General features: G+C 49.3%; 1 protein-coding gene across 1 annotated transcript; it reads left to right on the forward strand.

Moving 5' to 3' along the window:
* The first annotated feature begins 2,417 nt into the window (after window positions 1-2,417).
* On the forward strand, window positions 2,418-16,811 carry LOC142570576 (natterin-4-like). The gene is made up of 3 exons (XM_075678948.1): window positions 2,418-2,550; window positions 13,445-13,677; window positions 16,357-16,811. The coding sequence occupies exons 1-3, from the start codon at window positions 2,418-2,420 to the stop codon at window positions 16,678-16,680; spliced, it is 690 nt and encodes a 229-aa protein (XP_075535063.1). The 3' UTR covers window positions 16,681-16,811.
* The last annotated feature ends 462 nt before the right edge of the window (window positions 16,812-17,273 follow it).

Raw genomic sequence — 17,273 nt, forward strand, 5'->3', positions numbered from 1 at the left:
TCCAGCACACGACTTTTTGCGTATGATTGAGTAATTCACAGAACTATTAACACTCAGGATGACAGTTTAGCTTTGCAAAAGGACCTTCACCTGGTACATGAGGGGTGTAAGTGTTGGCTAATGACAGTAAATGCATATGAGTTCAGCGTAAGAATATTGGGGATGTGGATACAGCAGAACGCTGTAACATCCCACACCCCTCAAAAACTAAAGGGGGTAACAGGAAATGTGGCTAGAAGAATCGGGAGAGTGGCAAGGAGCAGAGATGGCCTAACTGAGGGAGAGACCATCAGCCTGGTTCACGCATTCGTAATTAGCCGCCACGCATGCGCCCTTCTGTATCAAGCCTTGGAAAACCAAGAGATCACACAGGCAAACACAATAATAAGAAAAGCCTTCAAAGCCGCCCTTGCTCTCCCTGAATACGCTAGCACAGAGAGATTCGAGGGACAGAGTCTGCACTTTTGATGAGTACGACGTCGCGACGTTATATGCACAGAAAGAACGACTTTCTTCTTCAACTCGGGGCAGGGATGTATTGGCGAGGTTAGGCGTTCCCCTGAGACCCAAGTATTGTGGAGAGGAAACGGCGCAGATAGACCGCCACGTACACTCGCACATCGCGGTGGCCCCAATTCCCAAAAACATGCACCCCAAGTACCATCCCGGACGACGCAGAGCAAGGGTAAAGACTTTTCACAAACGTTTTGGCATGAGACTGGGAGTGTATCATACGGATGCCAGTAGAACCAGGTCAGACACCTTCACCATAGTCTCTACGTATTAGAACAAAATAACAATGGCGTCCTTCAAAACCACATCGGCATGCGTGGCAGACGCTGCAGTCCTCACCTTGGCCATTCAGGACGCCGAGTGCCAAACCACTTCGGTTGTCATATTATCAGACTCACAAACGGCTTGCCACCTGTTTCTAAATGGGACGGCACCCCAATCAATAATCAAAATTTTAGACAATCTACTAGAAGGGTACCACACTATCATATGGTGTCCGGCACACGAGGGACTGGCAGGAAACGCGAGGGCAGACCGTACGGCTCGCGGATGAAACGTCCGAGCAGCGGCATGGCCTAGCGACGACTTCCCACCGAATTCTCGTGACATCCTCCTGCAGCAAAGGCAGGACATCCTCACTTTTTCGGACATCCTCACTCCGATTTAAATAGTCAACAGGAGAGGGACTGGCGTCGTATTCAGACGAACACATACCCCAATCTGTACCACCTACGCAGAATAAGCCCCACGAAGTTCACTGACGATTGCGCGTGGAGCACAGGCACTCCCACACTAAAGTACATCACGTGGGAGTGCCCCAGGAGGCCTCCGCACATAGACAGCCCCATAATACACCAACATCCACTAATGAGGAATAGGCAGTGGGAGGCATGGCTTGCGGACGAGGGTCGGGAGAGTCAATTGGCTCTTCTGGACCAAACCCAGCGGGCCGCTCGTGCCAGTGGAGCCCTGGAATAGGAGCCCCAACCATCGTGCCTTATTTTATTTATATTCAATAAAGCTCTTCCTCGCTCACTCAGCGTAAGATCTTTCATCCGCAATAGGTGCGCCTTGAAATTCGCGGGCATTACTTGTTAAGGTTCATCGGTCCCGAAGGGGAAGGGGGCTATTCTGTAGGTGTTCTAGCGATATCGTGTTGATAAGATATCCCGTTAAATTCGTGCAGAATTTGTACTTAAGATGTCGTTTTGATTTTGTATGACAATACTTATCTCCGTCTTGTTTGTTTTGAGCTTGCGTAGACTGTTCTTTTTTCTTCCAATGCATAATTTGTTTCTTTGCTCGTGTTGACAATTTTTGCTCTTCCTGAATTTTGATAATGTTCGTCCCTTTCTTTTGATGAGGGGGGTAGCTTCATTGTTGTTATTTATTTTTGGTAATCTCCACCTTACTCATTGCTCCTTTGGAATCTCCAGGGCAAAGTAAGTAAGTAAGTAAGTAAGTAAGTAAGTAAGTAAGTAAGTAAGTAAGTAAGTAAGTAAGTAAGTAAGTAAGTAAGTAAATAAATAAATAAATAAATAAAACATGGCTCGTCCTCTTGACTAGCACACGATACTTCAAACTTGAGCGTCGTTTCTTGATCCAGAGATATGTTTGTCGGTTTCCCGCAGCTCGGCTCGTTTTCGGGTGGCGACGATGAACGGTGGTGATGATGACGCAAGCAGGGTACCTTCGTCGCCGTGGCAAAGCAGCACCGGCGGCGCGCTTGCTTGGAATACGAAGCGAGCGACGCCGACGCCGTTTACGGAGGGCCGTCATCGTTGACTATAACGCGGCGCAGTGCCACGTCCACAAAAAGCGGGGCATGGCGTTGAACGCTGCAGTAGCGGCGATTTGTTTTGGAGGAGAAGAAAGACGAGGAACGGGCGGGGGTCCCCGCTGAAATGGCCGCCTCTACGTCTGGCGCCAGCCCCCAGTCGGGCGCCAGCGCGTCGAGCATGTCCGCCCTGTCGTTGTCTGACCGGTGCCGACGCAACATCGAGAGCGAGTCCGAGTACGAGTCGTCCGAGTCCACAGGTGGGTGCGACAATTTCCCCGAACTCCTCGCGAGCGGGAGACCCAAGATCCATGCTTGCGTATGACATCTAAAACTCGCGCCAGACACTCACAGCACACGTGTCGTGTTGAAGAATCGCGAGCCGCATCTGCGACCGGGTTCTCGCTCTGATGCCGTGCGTCCGGACTACAGCACAGATCACGAACAGAGTCGCTTCTGTGCGATGTGCCGAAACTCTGATGGAGAGAGACACACAGAGCGTTTCGTTAGCGTGTTCTGAAGAATGCCACTAGATACAGTAAATGTTCTCGACCGCTCTCAAAACTTATCGACGTTTTCACCGGGATGTGAGAGCAAGGAAGGGAGGCGAAGTATTCTGTAAGTGCCTACCTAGTGGACTGTCTATTCGGGCACCGCAGATTGGCTGAAGCTGTACCAGTGAGAAGGAGACCGACTGCGCGCGCCTTACTCTTTATTACTGGTCCCACAGTCCAACCGATCAGCTCTTCAGCAACAGCCAAAATTGACAGTCTCTTACAGAACACCCTCCTCAGGTCATCTGATGGGAGCACGTACCAAGCGCGCACGCTAACAATGTTTGGAGCACCTTTGAGAACGTAGTCAGGTGAATTCTGCAGACCAGAGGGCCCTGAGATAGTCCTCTGGAGCTTTCAGTGGAGTCGTCTATAACTGTTGCGCAGTCAACAGGGCTTGGATGCCATGACCTCGAAAACAACCCTTTCATACTGTAGCACAGTGAAGAAAGAACAAACAAACAAACAAACAAACATCTTTCGGAGGTTTGTGAAACGCTTGCATTTGCAAGGCTTCCTTCATGCTGAATCTAGGGCATGCTTGCAGTTACTCACTTTGGGCACCGATTAGAATGTGCGAACGACGTCAGCAGTGTGACAGTAATAACTTGTCAGCAACGTTTTGCATTAGCACCATTTTCACGGCAGGTGGTCACGTAGTGTCTTGTCAGGTATAGGGTGGCCGAAAGGTTAATTCTCCACCGTTCGGCTTTCATTTTACTGCGGCATTGAACTTCATAGCACATGAAGCGGAAGCGAAATCGTTGCAAAAGAAGAAGAAAAAAATAACAGCAGTCGCTCATCAACTTTGACCTTGTTTTCCTTGGTGCCACGGTCGCGAGCTGAAAAGTAGCTAGCAAACCGTGGGCTTTTGGCGAAACGTATGCCTGGGACGTTGCATCAGGATAAATAGTTATGCTATAGTTACTACACGTGCGCAGGGCTGTGGCTAGCTCTACGGACAACGGACATTTAGGAGCTAGTAGGATGGAAGGCTCCGACAAATGCAAGTGTTCAAGAACAGAAATTTTGGCCAGTTAGTACATAAGGCTATTCATCCAGATGTCTTTCAGGCACCAAGTAGAAAAATTATAGAGGAACTCATGTATCCTTACGCCCATTGAATAGGAAATCAGTATGACTCTTCCGGGTGATACTTTTCGCTTAGTGATGTGCTTAAATGGGCAAAGTCAGTTTTGAGAATGGGCGACCCAAATTTTGCGGGTGGGCCAACTCAATTTAGGGAGTGGGCCAGGCCGGTGTCGAACGTGGGTCAGGTTAATTTTACGAATTGGGCAAAGTCAATTTTGGGGGTGGGTCAGGTTGGCTTTGAACACGGGTAACCTGAATTTTCGAATTAGGCAAAGCCAATTTTGGGAGTGGGCCAGGCCGGTCTTGAACACGGCTGAACTGAATTTTCAAATTGGGCAAAGTAACTTGTTTCGGGTGTGGGCCACGGCGTCCGTCCGACGCCGTGGCTGTTCGCCGTGGGCTTTCGCAGCGCGAGCCGCAGCAGGTGCGGCAGCGCCAGGAACGTGACGTCATCATTTGGTCACATTGGTTTTAGTACCATCGGATGTTAACGCCGGACATCCGATGGTACCGCTTCATGGGGTGTATAATGCTTTCGCATTAAAACAAGAAAAGAGGACGGATGGTAGTGCAACTTGCAACTGAAACACTTTATTAAACCTACACAAATAAAGAACTCTATAAACGTACCGTAATAATTTATTACGGTAAGAAGAAAGACACCTTGTGGCCATTCGACCAAGTGACGGTCGATATAGCATCCAATCGTCTGCAAGTACGGTTTTTTTAAAGCACATGCTTTCGAACATCATTGCGCAGACGGCAAGGAAAGGCAGTGTGGTAGGTCGAAGTGAAGAACCCATATTTTCTCAGTGAGAATTGCGGACACCCGTGACAGCGCCCGAAGTCGCTGCAACTATCACTGAGTTTGTAAGAATTTAAAAAGGTTTGTATTGAAGCCACGTATCAAGGAACATATTGACATCAATACAGTGACGTTTTAATTGATACCTTGTTGCTATATTATTGACAACTTTAACCAGTTATTGAACGAGTCAACACTGTACTTGCATGATGAGCGAGTTACACGAAGCGTACTACTGCTACGTATTGTTGTTCGCAGCAATGCCTTAAAACTGGCGCCCCTTTTTTCTTCAACTACGTCGCTCAATTAAGACGAAAAAAAAGCCAGTTTGTAGTTATGTGCACCTGCGTGTAGGCTTTGGCATATTTAGAAATTAATGCAAGACAAATTGCCTACTGACACTGTCTATCGGCTGCCACGTAACCCACGGCAACTCACCGGTAGCCACTAGTGCCCCTTATTCAGCCGGAGCAACAGAGAGCTTCAGGTCCTGGACACTGAAATAATTTCGAGGCCGCATAACATACGTGGGAACAGACACATGAATATACGGACACACAGGCACAACGTGTTGCCGTGTCTTTCGCGTTATGCGAATGTCGGCCAGGCGCGGAGCACCACGCATAAACTGGTTGCACGAACTCTATTTTGCTTCGTACGCTTTGGCGGCAGATTAACTCTTACTTCGCACTCCTCTTTATCTTCTTTTTTTTTTTGTACCGAGCTGTGAAAGCGTGAGCTCGTTCATTTGTCACATACGCGGCCACCGAGAAGCCAGCGCGCCGCACACACTTGGCGCTTTTTCTTGGTCGAAGCCCGTCGCGTATAAGCGCGAGAGACGCCGAATTGCCTGCGCCCCAGGTACGGCGTTCTCTATCCAGAGCCGTGGCATTAGCGCGTAATTGCGAGCGCGGTAATAGTTTTTCGCCCGGGGAACGCGACCTGTGGCGTGACGGATCGCGATTAAGCTGTCTGTGAAGCGGCCTCGAAGCAGCGCGGAGGATGTGCGCCTTCAGCTGAGGACGTTTCACTCGAGAGCCAGCAGGGGTGTGGTGCGGTGCTCGGGGCCCCCAACCGAGAGGTTTGTGGAACGGAAAAAAATCAGGGCCCTCAGCCTGCGGTGTGCGTGCGTGTACGCGTGTGCATGCACGCACACATGCGAGCTTCCCTAGGAGAAATTGTGCAACAATGGCGTTCTGACGCCGGCAATTTCGACAATCGTGGCGCTAAAGCCAGCGTGGCTCGGCCTCGATGTCGATGAGCTGTTTTTGCACTCTCGGAAGTGTGCCGCGCGCTGTTCGCGTTAAGGCGACGTGCCTTGCTGCAAGACCAGTGTTACTTTCGTGTCGCTGACGTTGTGGGCTTGTCTGCACTGTTCTCGAAGTCATGGGTGCGCACTTTATAGGTTGTCGCGCCGAACGCCGCGGGAGCAGTGACTGCATAACCTCTAATGGAGACGCTGTGCGCCTGCAGTATAGTTTACGTGTAGGATCGCGTAATTTTGCGACGCACCCCGCGATGTGACTTATGCACCGAAACCTGTAATCCAGTCTAACTTCCACCGTGTCTCCCATGGGCGCTGAATAAATTAGAAGCTTAAGTAGCATGCAAAGGCGCGACGGCGTATTGGTGGTGCATGCGTGTTGAATCGTTTTTCCGTACAGTAGCTACTTGTCATATGAGCCTTCTCTCGTAGCGCGCGAGTTGAATCATAACTCTACAGAACCGTTAAAGGTCACATGACTCTCCTACGTTCGTGTCACATCAAGTCGTATCCAAGGTCACCAGTCGGTGTGGTAAAATTAATGCGCCATGGCGAACCCTGGCGTGATCAAATCATCATCATCATCATCATCATCATCATCATCATCATCATCGTCATCATCATCATCATCATCATCATCTTTTATGTCCACTGCAGTACGAAGGCGATCTCCAATTACCCCAGTCCTGCGCCAACCGATTCCAACTAGCGCCTGCGAATTTCCTGATTTCATCGTCCCACCTAGTATTCTGCCGTACTCGACTGCGCTTCCCTTCTCTTTGCACCCATTCTGTAACCCTGATTGTCCACCGGTTATCTAACCTACGCATTACATGACCTGCACAGCTCCACTTTTTTCTCTTAGTGTCAATTAGAGCACCGGCTGTCCCCGTTTCCCCGATTCCCCAGATCCCCGGTTCCCCGGATCCCCGGATCCACACCGCTCTCTTTCTGTCTTTTAGTGTTACGGCTAACATTCTTCGTTCCATAGATCTTTGTGCAGTCTTTAACTTGTTCTCAAAGTTCTTTGTCTGTCTCTAAGTTTTTGCCCCATATGTCAGCCCCAGTAAAGTGCACTGATTTCACACTTTTCTTCTCCATGATAATGGTAAGCTTCCAGTCAGGAGCTGACAATGTCTTCCGTATGCGCTCTAACCCATTTTTATTCTTCTGTAAATTTCCTTCTCATGATCAGGGTTCCCTGTGAGTAATGAACCTAGGTAATTGTAATCCGTTACGCACTCTAGAGGCTGACTGGCGATCCTGAACTCTTGTTCCCTTGCCTGGATATTGACCATTATCTTGGCCTTCTGCATATTAATCTGCAACCCTTGTCATACACTCTCTCTTTTAAGGTCCTCAATCATTTGTTGTAACTCATCCCCAGTGTTGCTGAACAGGATAATGTCACCTGCAAAGCGAAGGTTGCTGAGATATTCGCCGGTGATCCCAACTCCTGAGCCTTCCCACTTTAATAACTTGAATACTTCTTCCAAGCATGCAATGAATAGTACTGGAGAGATTGTGTTTCCTTGTTTGACCGCTTTCTGTGTGGGTATCTTCCTACTTGTAGAGAAAGTATCTGTGGAATCTCTGTATAGATCTTCCAAGATATCATCATCATCATCATCATCATCATGATTTTTATTTTCACCACTGGATACAGAAAGTGAAAAAGGGAGAGCCGGAAACAAAAGCCGAAATTTTATCGGCTTTTTCAAAGGGTCAAAGATCAAGGAGCGATCAAGGAGTACAGGACGTAAGCGTCCTGTACTTCTTGATTACGTAATGCCTCTATGACTGCTGGTATTTCTACTGAAAAAAATGCCTTTTCGTAATCCATGAGAGCCATATAGAGAGGCTGATTGTACTCTGCAGGTTTCTCGACTACCTGAATGATGACATGGGTGTGATCCATTGTACAGCATCCATTCCTGAAGCCAGCCTGTTCTTGGTTGTCTAAAATCCAGTGTTGCCCTTAGTCTATTGGAAATTATCTTGATGAATATTTTACATAATACTGTGAGTAAGCTAATGGGCCTATACTTTTTCAGTTCTTTACCGTCTCTCTTTTTGTTGATTAATATAATGTTCGAATTCTTCCACTTTTCTGGGACCCTTGCAGTCGATAGACACATCGTATGAAGAGCCGCCAGTTTTTCAAGTATTATGTCTCCTCCATCTTTGATTAAATCGACTGATATTCCATCTTCTCCTGCCGCTTTTCCCCGTTTCCTGTCTTGCAAGGCCCTTCTAACTTCATCGCTAGTTATAGAAGGAGTCTCTGTAGCCTGTTCTTTATTACTTCGAATGGAAGTATCGTGGCTCCTCTGGGTACTGTGCAGGTCAGTATAGAAAACTTCCGCTGCATTTACTATATCTTCGAAATTGCTGATGATATTACCCTGATTATCTTTCAGTGCATAAATCTCGGCTTGTCCTATGCCAGGTTTTCTTCTCACTGATTTCATGCTGCGTCTATTTTTACTGCTTTCTCAGTCTTTTTACCGTTATAATTTCGAATATCCCTTATTTTCTCCTTGTTGATCAGTTCTGACAGTTCCGCGAAACTTATCTCTTGAGTTAGACACTTCCGTTGTTTGTCGTTTCTTTATTAGGTCCTTTGTTACTTGGGAGAGCTTGGCTACTGGTTGCCTTGGTGCCTTGCCTCCCACTTCAATTGTTGCTTCTGAAGCCATCCTAGTTACGGTTTCATTCGTTACCTCTGTGCCATCTTAATCTCTGTGTTATAAGGGTGTATATTTGTTTACAAGTACCAGCCAGAATTGGACTCCTGTTTCGTATTAATTAATATGTTTTTGACGGAAGGAACAGTGATGCCCAGGACTATTAAGTTACGTCTAAAAATAATGACAATGACGTACCCAGTTCCTTCCGGCGCCTGTAGAACTGCGAAGCATGGCCTTCGAGATCAGTTTTCACTAACCTGAGGGAGTTGCGACTCGCGCACCACGTAACCATTGGCCCGTGGATCAAGCGTAGAGAGAACGTCAAAAAAGTGTATAGAAATGACGATACCCGCCGTGGTGGCGCAGTGGCTTTGGCGTTGCGCTGCTAAGCACGAGAGTGCGGGATCGAATCCCGGCCGCGGCGGCCACATTTCGATGGGGGTGAAATGCAAAAATTGCCCGAGTACAGTGTATTGGGTGCACATTAAAGAACACAAAGTGGTCGAAATTAATCCCGAGTGGTCCACCGCGGCGCGCTTTATAATCATATCTTGATTTCGGTTCGTTAACCCTTAGAATTTATTTTTAATTTTCGGAACGACGATGATCAGAGAGCAAACTGACGAGATACATTCTGTCGCCTTGTGTTGTATCCGAGCCATGGTGGTTTTGCGTCACATATTGTTCTTCGATGTGCCTTCGGCATGAACGAGCAGTTAGCGTGAACCAAGATTTTGCGTATGAGAAATGGGCCCACATGCGACGGCCAAAAGGTGGCCAGCCTTATTTAGGTATGGCATGGTTGTAGGACCCACGGGTGGCTGGTAGTCTAGGTGGCGCGAAGCGATGTATTGCAAAGGGACACATAAGTTATTGACTTACGAAATACAGTATATATGTGTGTAAGCTTTACAGATTGCTACCGTATTACGAGTTCAGAACGCGCCGGGAGGCAGCTCCGCTATCATGTCAGACGGAAGCATCCCGTGACGAAAAGCACGATGGAATCGTAGCGTCATGGCCAGTCGTTGCGAATACTGAGACAGCACATTTTGCCTGGCTAGCATCTGCCACGACATGCTCTATCAGTGTTTTTCGCGGCTTGTTGCCATTCAAATTTCGTCAAAAACTTCGTCATGGGCAATTTCAGTCTGAAGTAGCAGAGAGGCGCCATCGGTTCCGATATTTCCTGGATTCAGAGTTGTAATTTGATGATGAATATCTCGATGTAAGTCAGATTTTTCTCAAGATTGAGAAAAAAAACAAGGAATTGTGGTGGATTAAAATGTGACTGCTTCTAAACTTGTCATGTAAACTGTCCCCAAGGCTCTAATATAATGTTAATTAACAAACTGCTGTTAATTAGTTTTCTGAAACCTACGTTGTTAGCGACCAGGTACATCTGTTACGCCTAGGAACTTCTTTGCATGAAAGGCATATTTGCTAAACTCATAGCTATTTGCAAAGCTCTGTATATGAAAAAGAAAAAGAAAGCGCCCTGTTATAAGCAAATTCGTTATATATGTGTGATGTCTCTAGAGGCGCGAGCAATGGCCATCTTCAACTGCCGCCTTCATAGTCTAAACCTTCAGACACCCGAAAGCTCTCGCTCGACAAGACGTGCTTCCGAAAGAGCTATGAGTTTTGGCTCTCGGCGAACAACGCGCTCCCCAACTTGGTTGCATGATACTATGTGCACTTTGCATCGACGCCTTTGTATCGGAAAATCCAACCGCCAACAACCACTACAAAAAACAGGCGAAAGAGTAAAAATAAAGTTATGCACTTTAGAACCTGGCCCGATCTGATAAAGTTTACTTGAACAAATGCCGACACTGTCCACGATAAGCCGAAGCCATGGCAATCAACTCGCTATTGCGTCGTTCGCTATCGTGTGGCGGGGACCCGACCACCCGCCAGTGATGAATAAAACTTACATAAGACCCGTTTTGTGAACGCCAGCGGTCTTTTAATGCGGTAACGTTTTCAAGCACATTCGCGGCCCCCGGATGGGGTCGTTTTGTCTATGGAAGTGCTGGTGGGAGAGGGGCACGTCGAGGTAGGAGACGAAGAAGTGTGGATCGTGAAAATCATGAGAGAAATCACAAGAGAAAGAAGGCACAAAGCACCAGTGAACTCGGGAACTGTTGAACATCTTTATTGGGAATGCGATATGTGTATCACGTTGCCACTCGTGTCTTGTCCTTCCTTCGGTTGTGCTGTGTTTTCCTTGAACTGGTTTCCACGATGCAGTCACGCCAACATACCTGATTTGCCGCTCTTCTAAATAAATTATGCGTGGCTCTGCTATCGCAAACCCCAGAGACCACTGAAGCTGGGGGAAGGACGGTAACGTAGTGCCAAACCACACACAAGACGCACGAACGCCGGCAACGCGCCCCTACGGCGTCCAACAAAGATGCCTACTACGGCTTCCGCGATTCGCGTTGCCAACGCCGTGGTTGTCTTCACTCTGTAGGGAGCGGCGGGTGAGGAGGACAGCGAAACACCCTAGCAGCCGCCGGTGAAAAACACCCCTCCTCTCTCGCCTGAACCCCCTCGCGTGCCATAGGAGAGGGCACGCTACCGGGCTGCGCTCCTGGCTCACGTGTGTGCTCCTTTTTCCCCGGCTAGGCTCCACCCACCCTCGCCGCGCCGCTATGCTGCGTGATGCTATTTTTATACTCTCACTCTGTCAGCTCTCTCTCCCCCAGCTCGGCGAAGCTGCGCACGTCAAGAGAAACCCAGCGAGCTTCTAACAGCACCACTGTAAAAGAGTGGCGAGAGGAGGCGCATGGAAAGAGAACGCTACGTTTGTGGTAGCGCTGGCGGCAGTGGGCAATTGTTGCGGAGATTACGGCGCAAGGCTTTCACGTGACGTCACGGATGCAAAGAAGAAACGCGGAGACAGCGCCTCGCACTAGAAAGGTGGCGCCACCCAATGACAGATTCGGAGCTACCAACCGACTCCTCAACCAAAGCGCCACTTTCTGGCGTAAAATAACGGTTCCCCATCCACGACTAGAATGCAGCCCATGCCACTAGAGCATAGTTTTGGTCGACGGGATCCAGAGTTACCCAGGATACCCTGCGCGTGGCCTTCCGCTTCTGCTGTCAGAGCAGGCGAAACATCCTGTCGATTACCTGCCCGTAAGTGGTGTATTAAGCGTCACACGTATGCACGCGGGTGTCCGAATCGGAACTGTCACTGTCGAGAGGCAAAAACAATGCTGCGCGCCGTGAGTCGACCATGACGTCAGCCATTACCACGAAAGAGTTCCGGTCCACACCACTGGCTTTCCCGGAGCAGCTTCGCCTGCTAGACGGACTCGTTCCGGGTGGAATTCTGCTATAGATCCCTCATTGAAAACGCGACTCGCGCTTTAGCCCTGTCATAGGAACGCACGTGTTCCAAAAAGGGAACGAGGAGCTGCGAAAATTCCATCATTGGAATTCACCATTATTAACGGAGAGCGCCGAGAGAAGGCTCGCCGGCAAATGACGTCTGGATGTGCCTTGGCGTCAGAGTGGCGTTGATTGCATCATACTCTGCGCTGTTTTGCCTTCAGAAATTCAGAATGGCGCTGACTGCATCATCCTGTTCGCTCTTCAAGGTGACATAACGGCTGCGCTTGAACAAGCAAGGGCCGCAAGGCGTCGTTGCACAGAGAATGCAAGAGGAGAGCGGGCCTCACGTCGTGGTGCTGATGAGGAGGCTAAGTGGCAGCGTCGGCCATACGAGTTGGCCGAGGAGCGTGAAGCTAGGCATGCCGCTAGGTACAACGTTGGTCGGGTTCTTGCAGAAACTACCTGCACTTACAGAAACCACCTAAAGAATCTAGGCCAGAATTCACCAGCTCTGTAGGTATGCAATCAGGTTAGTTGCGGATGACGTTGCACACACTCATTTAACAAAGTGATGTTTCTTGTTTCTGTACATCGCATCTTTTGAAAATTTACAATTTCATGTTCATTCTCAAGCGTTGGTGTGCGCTGAACGTGCATGAAGTTTTCGATTGGATACCTCCAAAATGGGTGAAGTCCACCTGTAATGCTACCAAGAAATGCGTGGCCTACGGTGGAATGAATGTCTCTCTTCCAGCACTGCAGCCCAATGCTCGGACGGTTAGGCCATGGTCGCAAGCACGCTTCCTTCGTTACAAAGTCGTTCTTTCAAACGTCTGGCGCATGCCTTGCGTGCCAGTTTCTCGCATTCTTCTCTTGTGACAGCTAGCGCTTTTTTAGAAGCCGTATTAGGGCGTATTGACTTCGGGATAGGCGCACACTTTTAGACCAACCGACCTTACTTCCAAAGTGGGTGAAGTCCACCTATACTGTTATCACATTATCACATGGCATATAAAACTGTTACTAGTTGACAGACTTCGATGGGCTAGTTGGTTGCTGGCTTGATGGAACATGGTTATAACGGCACGTTTTGAGGACAAGACACAAAAATGCAGACAACACAGACGCCAACCTCTCGGCGTCTGTCCTGTGTTCGGCGTCTGTCCTGCGTGCATTCTGCCTGTGTCCTGTCCTCAAAACGCGCCGCTATAACCATGTTCCATCTGTTAGTAGTTGTAACGGCCTTCGGATTTACGTTGGAATTTGACTGTGCACAAAAAAGCACCTTTTGTTTATCAGTGAGCCATTCGTTCACAATAGTGCCTTCGTTTTGACACGACGTACTAACGGGGCATCTCACAGGGGCGCACCAAAAGTGATGCTCGGTGCTGTGCTGCGCAGCCGACGACTGGGTGCGCGCCAACGACGGCAACGTGCCGCGGAACGCGCTCGTGGCAGGCCAGAACCTGAACGGGGAGAACTTCTACGTGGGCCGCGTCATGCTTCGGGGAAACGTGCTGCCTGGTAAAGTCCTTCCCTCGGCCAAGGTGTGCTTCGTCTCGCTCGACCAAATCGAGTTCTCGTCCAACGTGTACGAGGTGCTCGTCAAGGCGCCGTCGGTCAACTACCAGTGGGTGAGCGACGCCAACCCTTCTGTTCAGTCGGCCATAGCGTGTGCGTGCTTCACTTGAGGCGCCCCTATAAACCACTATGAACTCGAAGCCAAGCTAGCGGTTTCTCTCTCGCCTTCCGAGGTGGGTTAGAGGCCCCTTAAGAAAGAAGGCTGGAGGCGAACTATTGGGAGTGAAGTCGGGTCGCCTTCTGCTGCGGGATGAACAGTGAGCGTTACACCGGTCGTTCACTGCTCACTGAACATCATTGTTCATCAATTATGGCGAGAACTTGTAGAAAATAGAAAGCTCAGATTAACTCCGCGTTTACGGTCTGCTGCGCTCAATCTGGCGTATCCCAACACTTCGCTCGCAACCGTCCAGGAGGAATGCTAGTGCACGTGTGCAGAATGCTCACACCGGCAGCGGAAGGGTCTACAACGAGGGTCTACAGCGAGGGTGGCGTCCTGCCTTGGACAGGACGCCACCCTCGCTCAGCTGTAGATCCGATTGACGCGGCTTGGACCCTGGCGGTGCGCCCTCTGGGCTTATTTGTCATTCTGTGCCCTAGCTGACGGTGTGTCACTCGCATGCCTGGAGACGTTATATTGCGGGCCTATTAAGCATGCGAAATCAAGATAGTTCTCCTCAATGATTCAACGTTCAATATTCCCCGTTAGCAGACCGTAAGCGACGCTGAGGTAAATGGGTCTGACAGATGGGGACGTTATTGACTAAGTGTCAGGGAAACTTTAAAGCGAAATCTGTCGAAAACAAATGTTCGCTACCCTGAAGGAACAGGAGGTATTGGGGAGGGGGAGGAGGAGGATTAAAGAAACAATATTTTCTGACTGATAGGCAGCGTGTTCTGGCAGTGAAGTATTTACGTTTATCTAGGCGAAGTTGTCACCTAGTCAATTGCCTATACAAGGGGTAGGATCACAACGCAGCATAACCTAAGTTTCTTTTGAGCAAATTAATTCGGTTTAAGTAAGTTTCATAATGAGAATGAACTCATCAGCCAAACAAAAATTTGCTGCAGATCAGTTGGATTTACGGTGGATTTACACACACACACACACACATACACACGCACACACACACACACACACGCACACACACGCACGCACGCACGCACGCACGCACGCACACACACACACACACACACACACACACACACACACACACACACACACACACACACACACACACACACACAAACAGCAACACAACACATTTGGCAGGAAGCCAAGGACCGCTCAACGAGGGATAGAATGAAAATTGATCGGTCCTACATTAAGAGACAGGAAATAGTGATATGAATTGGAAATTGAACTAATTTAGCAGGCAATCTAGTAGCGATTAAGAGGAAGATTCGCGGTGGGCAGGTCAAGTAATGGATAGAAAATCTAACTGGTAATTTGTAGAGCAGTATAATGGGTGCCACGGGAAGGGAAATACAAGTTGAAGGCGGTGGAGGATTGCTTGCTGTGATAAGATAAGGAAGTCTGCAGTCATATGGTGGAGTCGGCAGCCGATGGATAATGGTAACTGAATAGCACTGAGAAAAGTCTTCGTTCCACAGTGAATTTCAAAAATTCAGTGGTGATTTATCAGTGAATGCCGATTAAATGCGTTAGCATGTCGTCCCACCTCTCTGACGTCCCAGATCTATGATTGTAACCGCGTTACCCACATTGCAAAATGTTTATGAGCAGCTCACTCGACACACGTCTTGCCCCTTCGGGAAACAAAGACTGACCGTGGTCCGGAGCAGACCAACGTCAGGTGCACTATATATTTATACCTTTACCACGTCAGCGGCGCCCCATACTTCACCAACATACACTTCTTGCAGCGAAGCTGTATGCGTCTATCGCCTTGCCCTCTCAGTGCATTCGTCGTGTCTGTGGGCAAAAACTCGACCAATCACAGCGGGAGGCACGCGCCGCGAGCGCCACTGGTTTCCTTGCCGCACCACCAGATGGCGCTCGCACCTGTAACAGCGCCGCCGCCGGCTGTGTGGGCGAAAGAAAAAAATACCGAAAGCTCGCTTTTGCGCATAATGATTGCACTAAGCGTTTCCCGGAGATGATTACGGTTGCACAAGCTGCAGTTTACGGGAAGCGGCAACTGTAGCATACGAAGCAGGGAGAGACGTAACTGAACTTTCATATGTAAAGGAATAACTCGCCTAGCAACTGATTTCATTTGTGTTCTGATAGCGCTGTGGAAAGGCCACGTATGGTTAGGACTTCCGAAGAGCAGCGTGAACACGACGAGTGGCTACGGGAACGGCAACCTCGATAGAACGTTTAGGTTGTCCGGCCTGAGGACAAGGGCGTCGGGCTCAGGCTCGGCAGAACCCAGTTCAAGGTTTCGTCACATTGGCCTATCGGATCAGGTGACACCACAGCTTCGCCGGCCACCTACCTTCACAGCGTGAATTGGATCCTATATTGTTTCCCACGTTGACCCTCCGAATGCCAACGCATTAAATAAGACGTGCGGATGATGTCCATGATGGCATCGGCATTGCTTTAAACTCTGACACTTCGCGGAGTGTGAAGCGCTAACTGAAGCCGTCTCTTCATGCTCTCGCACTACTCATGTATTTCGTCTGTCGTTGCGTCCGCGAGATGCGCTGATGGCATTTGCGCTTACTAATTTTTTTTTCTTCTTTCGGGTTCGCCTCGATCGCAGATTCGCATGGGCGGCTGCGTGATGCCACGGAATGCAATACCGGCGGGACGCAGCGCGACGGGCGAGCTCATCTACATCGGCCGGCACGTTCACAAGGGCGAGCTGACGCCGGGCAAGGTGATACCGTCGCAGCGTTGCATATACATACCATACCTGGGCAAGGAGATACGCTACCGCGACTTCGAGATCCTCATCCAGGGCGAGTACCCTTACTTCGAGCGGGCCAAGGGCAAGAACAAGGACAAGGAAGCGCAACAGCAACTGCTCGACGGGCCGAACCCGAGCGGCAGCAGAGACCTGTCACTGGCCACCACGCCGCCCTAAGCGTCAGCACAGGGACTGGAACCCACCACGCTTCATCTCATTGCCGCCGCGAGTTGTTTTCCCGAGCGCCTAGAGCATGTACGTGCGGACATTAAAGCACTCATTGAGTTAGGTTAACGTTCTCAGCTAAGCTGCGCGGTGACTGCTGTCCGTGCCCTCAGACGTGGCGTGGCCTCAACTGCTTCTGGCGATAAGCGACGAGAAGACAGCGCGTATCTCACAATCTGTTGCCATTTGCGCCGTAATTAAGAGCAAGAAATAGCGAACCGTAGGCTACGTGAAACCTTGCGATGGGATTTCTGTAAAGTTCGTCCAGCTGGAACTACATGAAACCTAGCGTTGGCCATGCGCATTGGCCGACACTTACTGCTGAACAAAAATGCTGGTGTCAACTGTTTTTTGCCAAGTTTCGCTTGACCGATTGATGTATTACCGCTTCACTGCGCTTTTATTGGCGTTTGGCTAGCGAAATGGCTTTTATTGCTGTTATACGCATTCGCAGCACAACGGCTTTTGTTTACGTTTAGTGGTTTGCTGTCTCAACCCTGAGGCCGTGAGACAGCTGCTAACTGAACACTAACTGTTCCGACAAC

This window comes from Dermacentor variabilis, chromosome 2 (genome assembly GCF_050947875.1).
Source record: "Dermacentor variabilis isolate Ectoservices chromosome 2, ASM5094787v1, whole genome shotgun sequence".
Classification (NCBI taxonomy): Eukaryota; Metazoa; Arthropoda; class Arachnida; order Ixodida; family Ixodidae; genus Dermacentor; species Dermacentor variabilis.

What these genes read in the sequence shown, in the direction of transcription:
- LOC142570576 (XM_075678948.1), top strand. Translation starts at nt 2,418, where the DNA reads ATGGCCGCCTCTACGTCTGGCGCCAGCCCCCAGTCGGGCGCCAGCGCG. An exon ending in CGAGTCGTCCGAGTCCACAG is followed by an intron (nt 2,551 to 13,444) that starts GTGGGTGCGACA and finishes TGTGCTGCGCAG; the next exon opens with CCGACGACTGGGTGCGCGCC. An exon ending in CGTCGGTCAACTACCAGTGG is followed by an intron (nt 13,678 to 16,356) that starts GTGAGCGACGCC and finishes CCTCGATCGCAG; the next exon opens with ATTCGCATGGGCGGCTGCGT.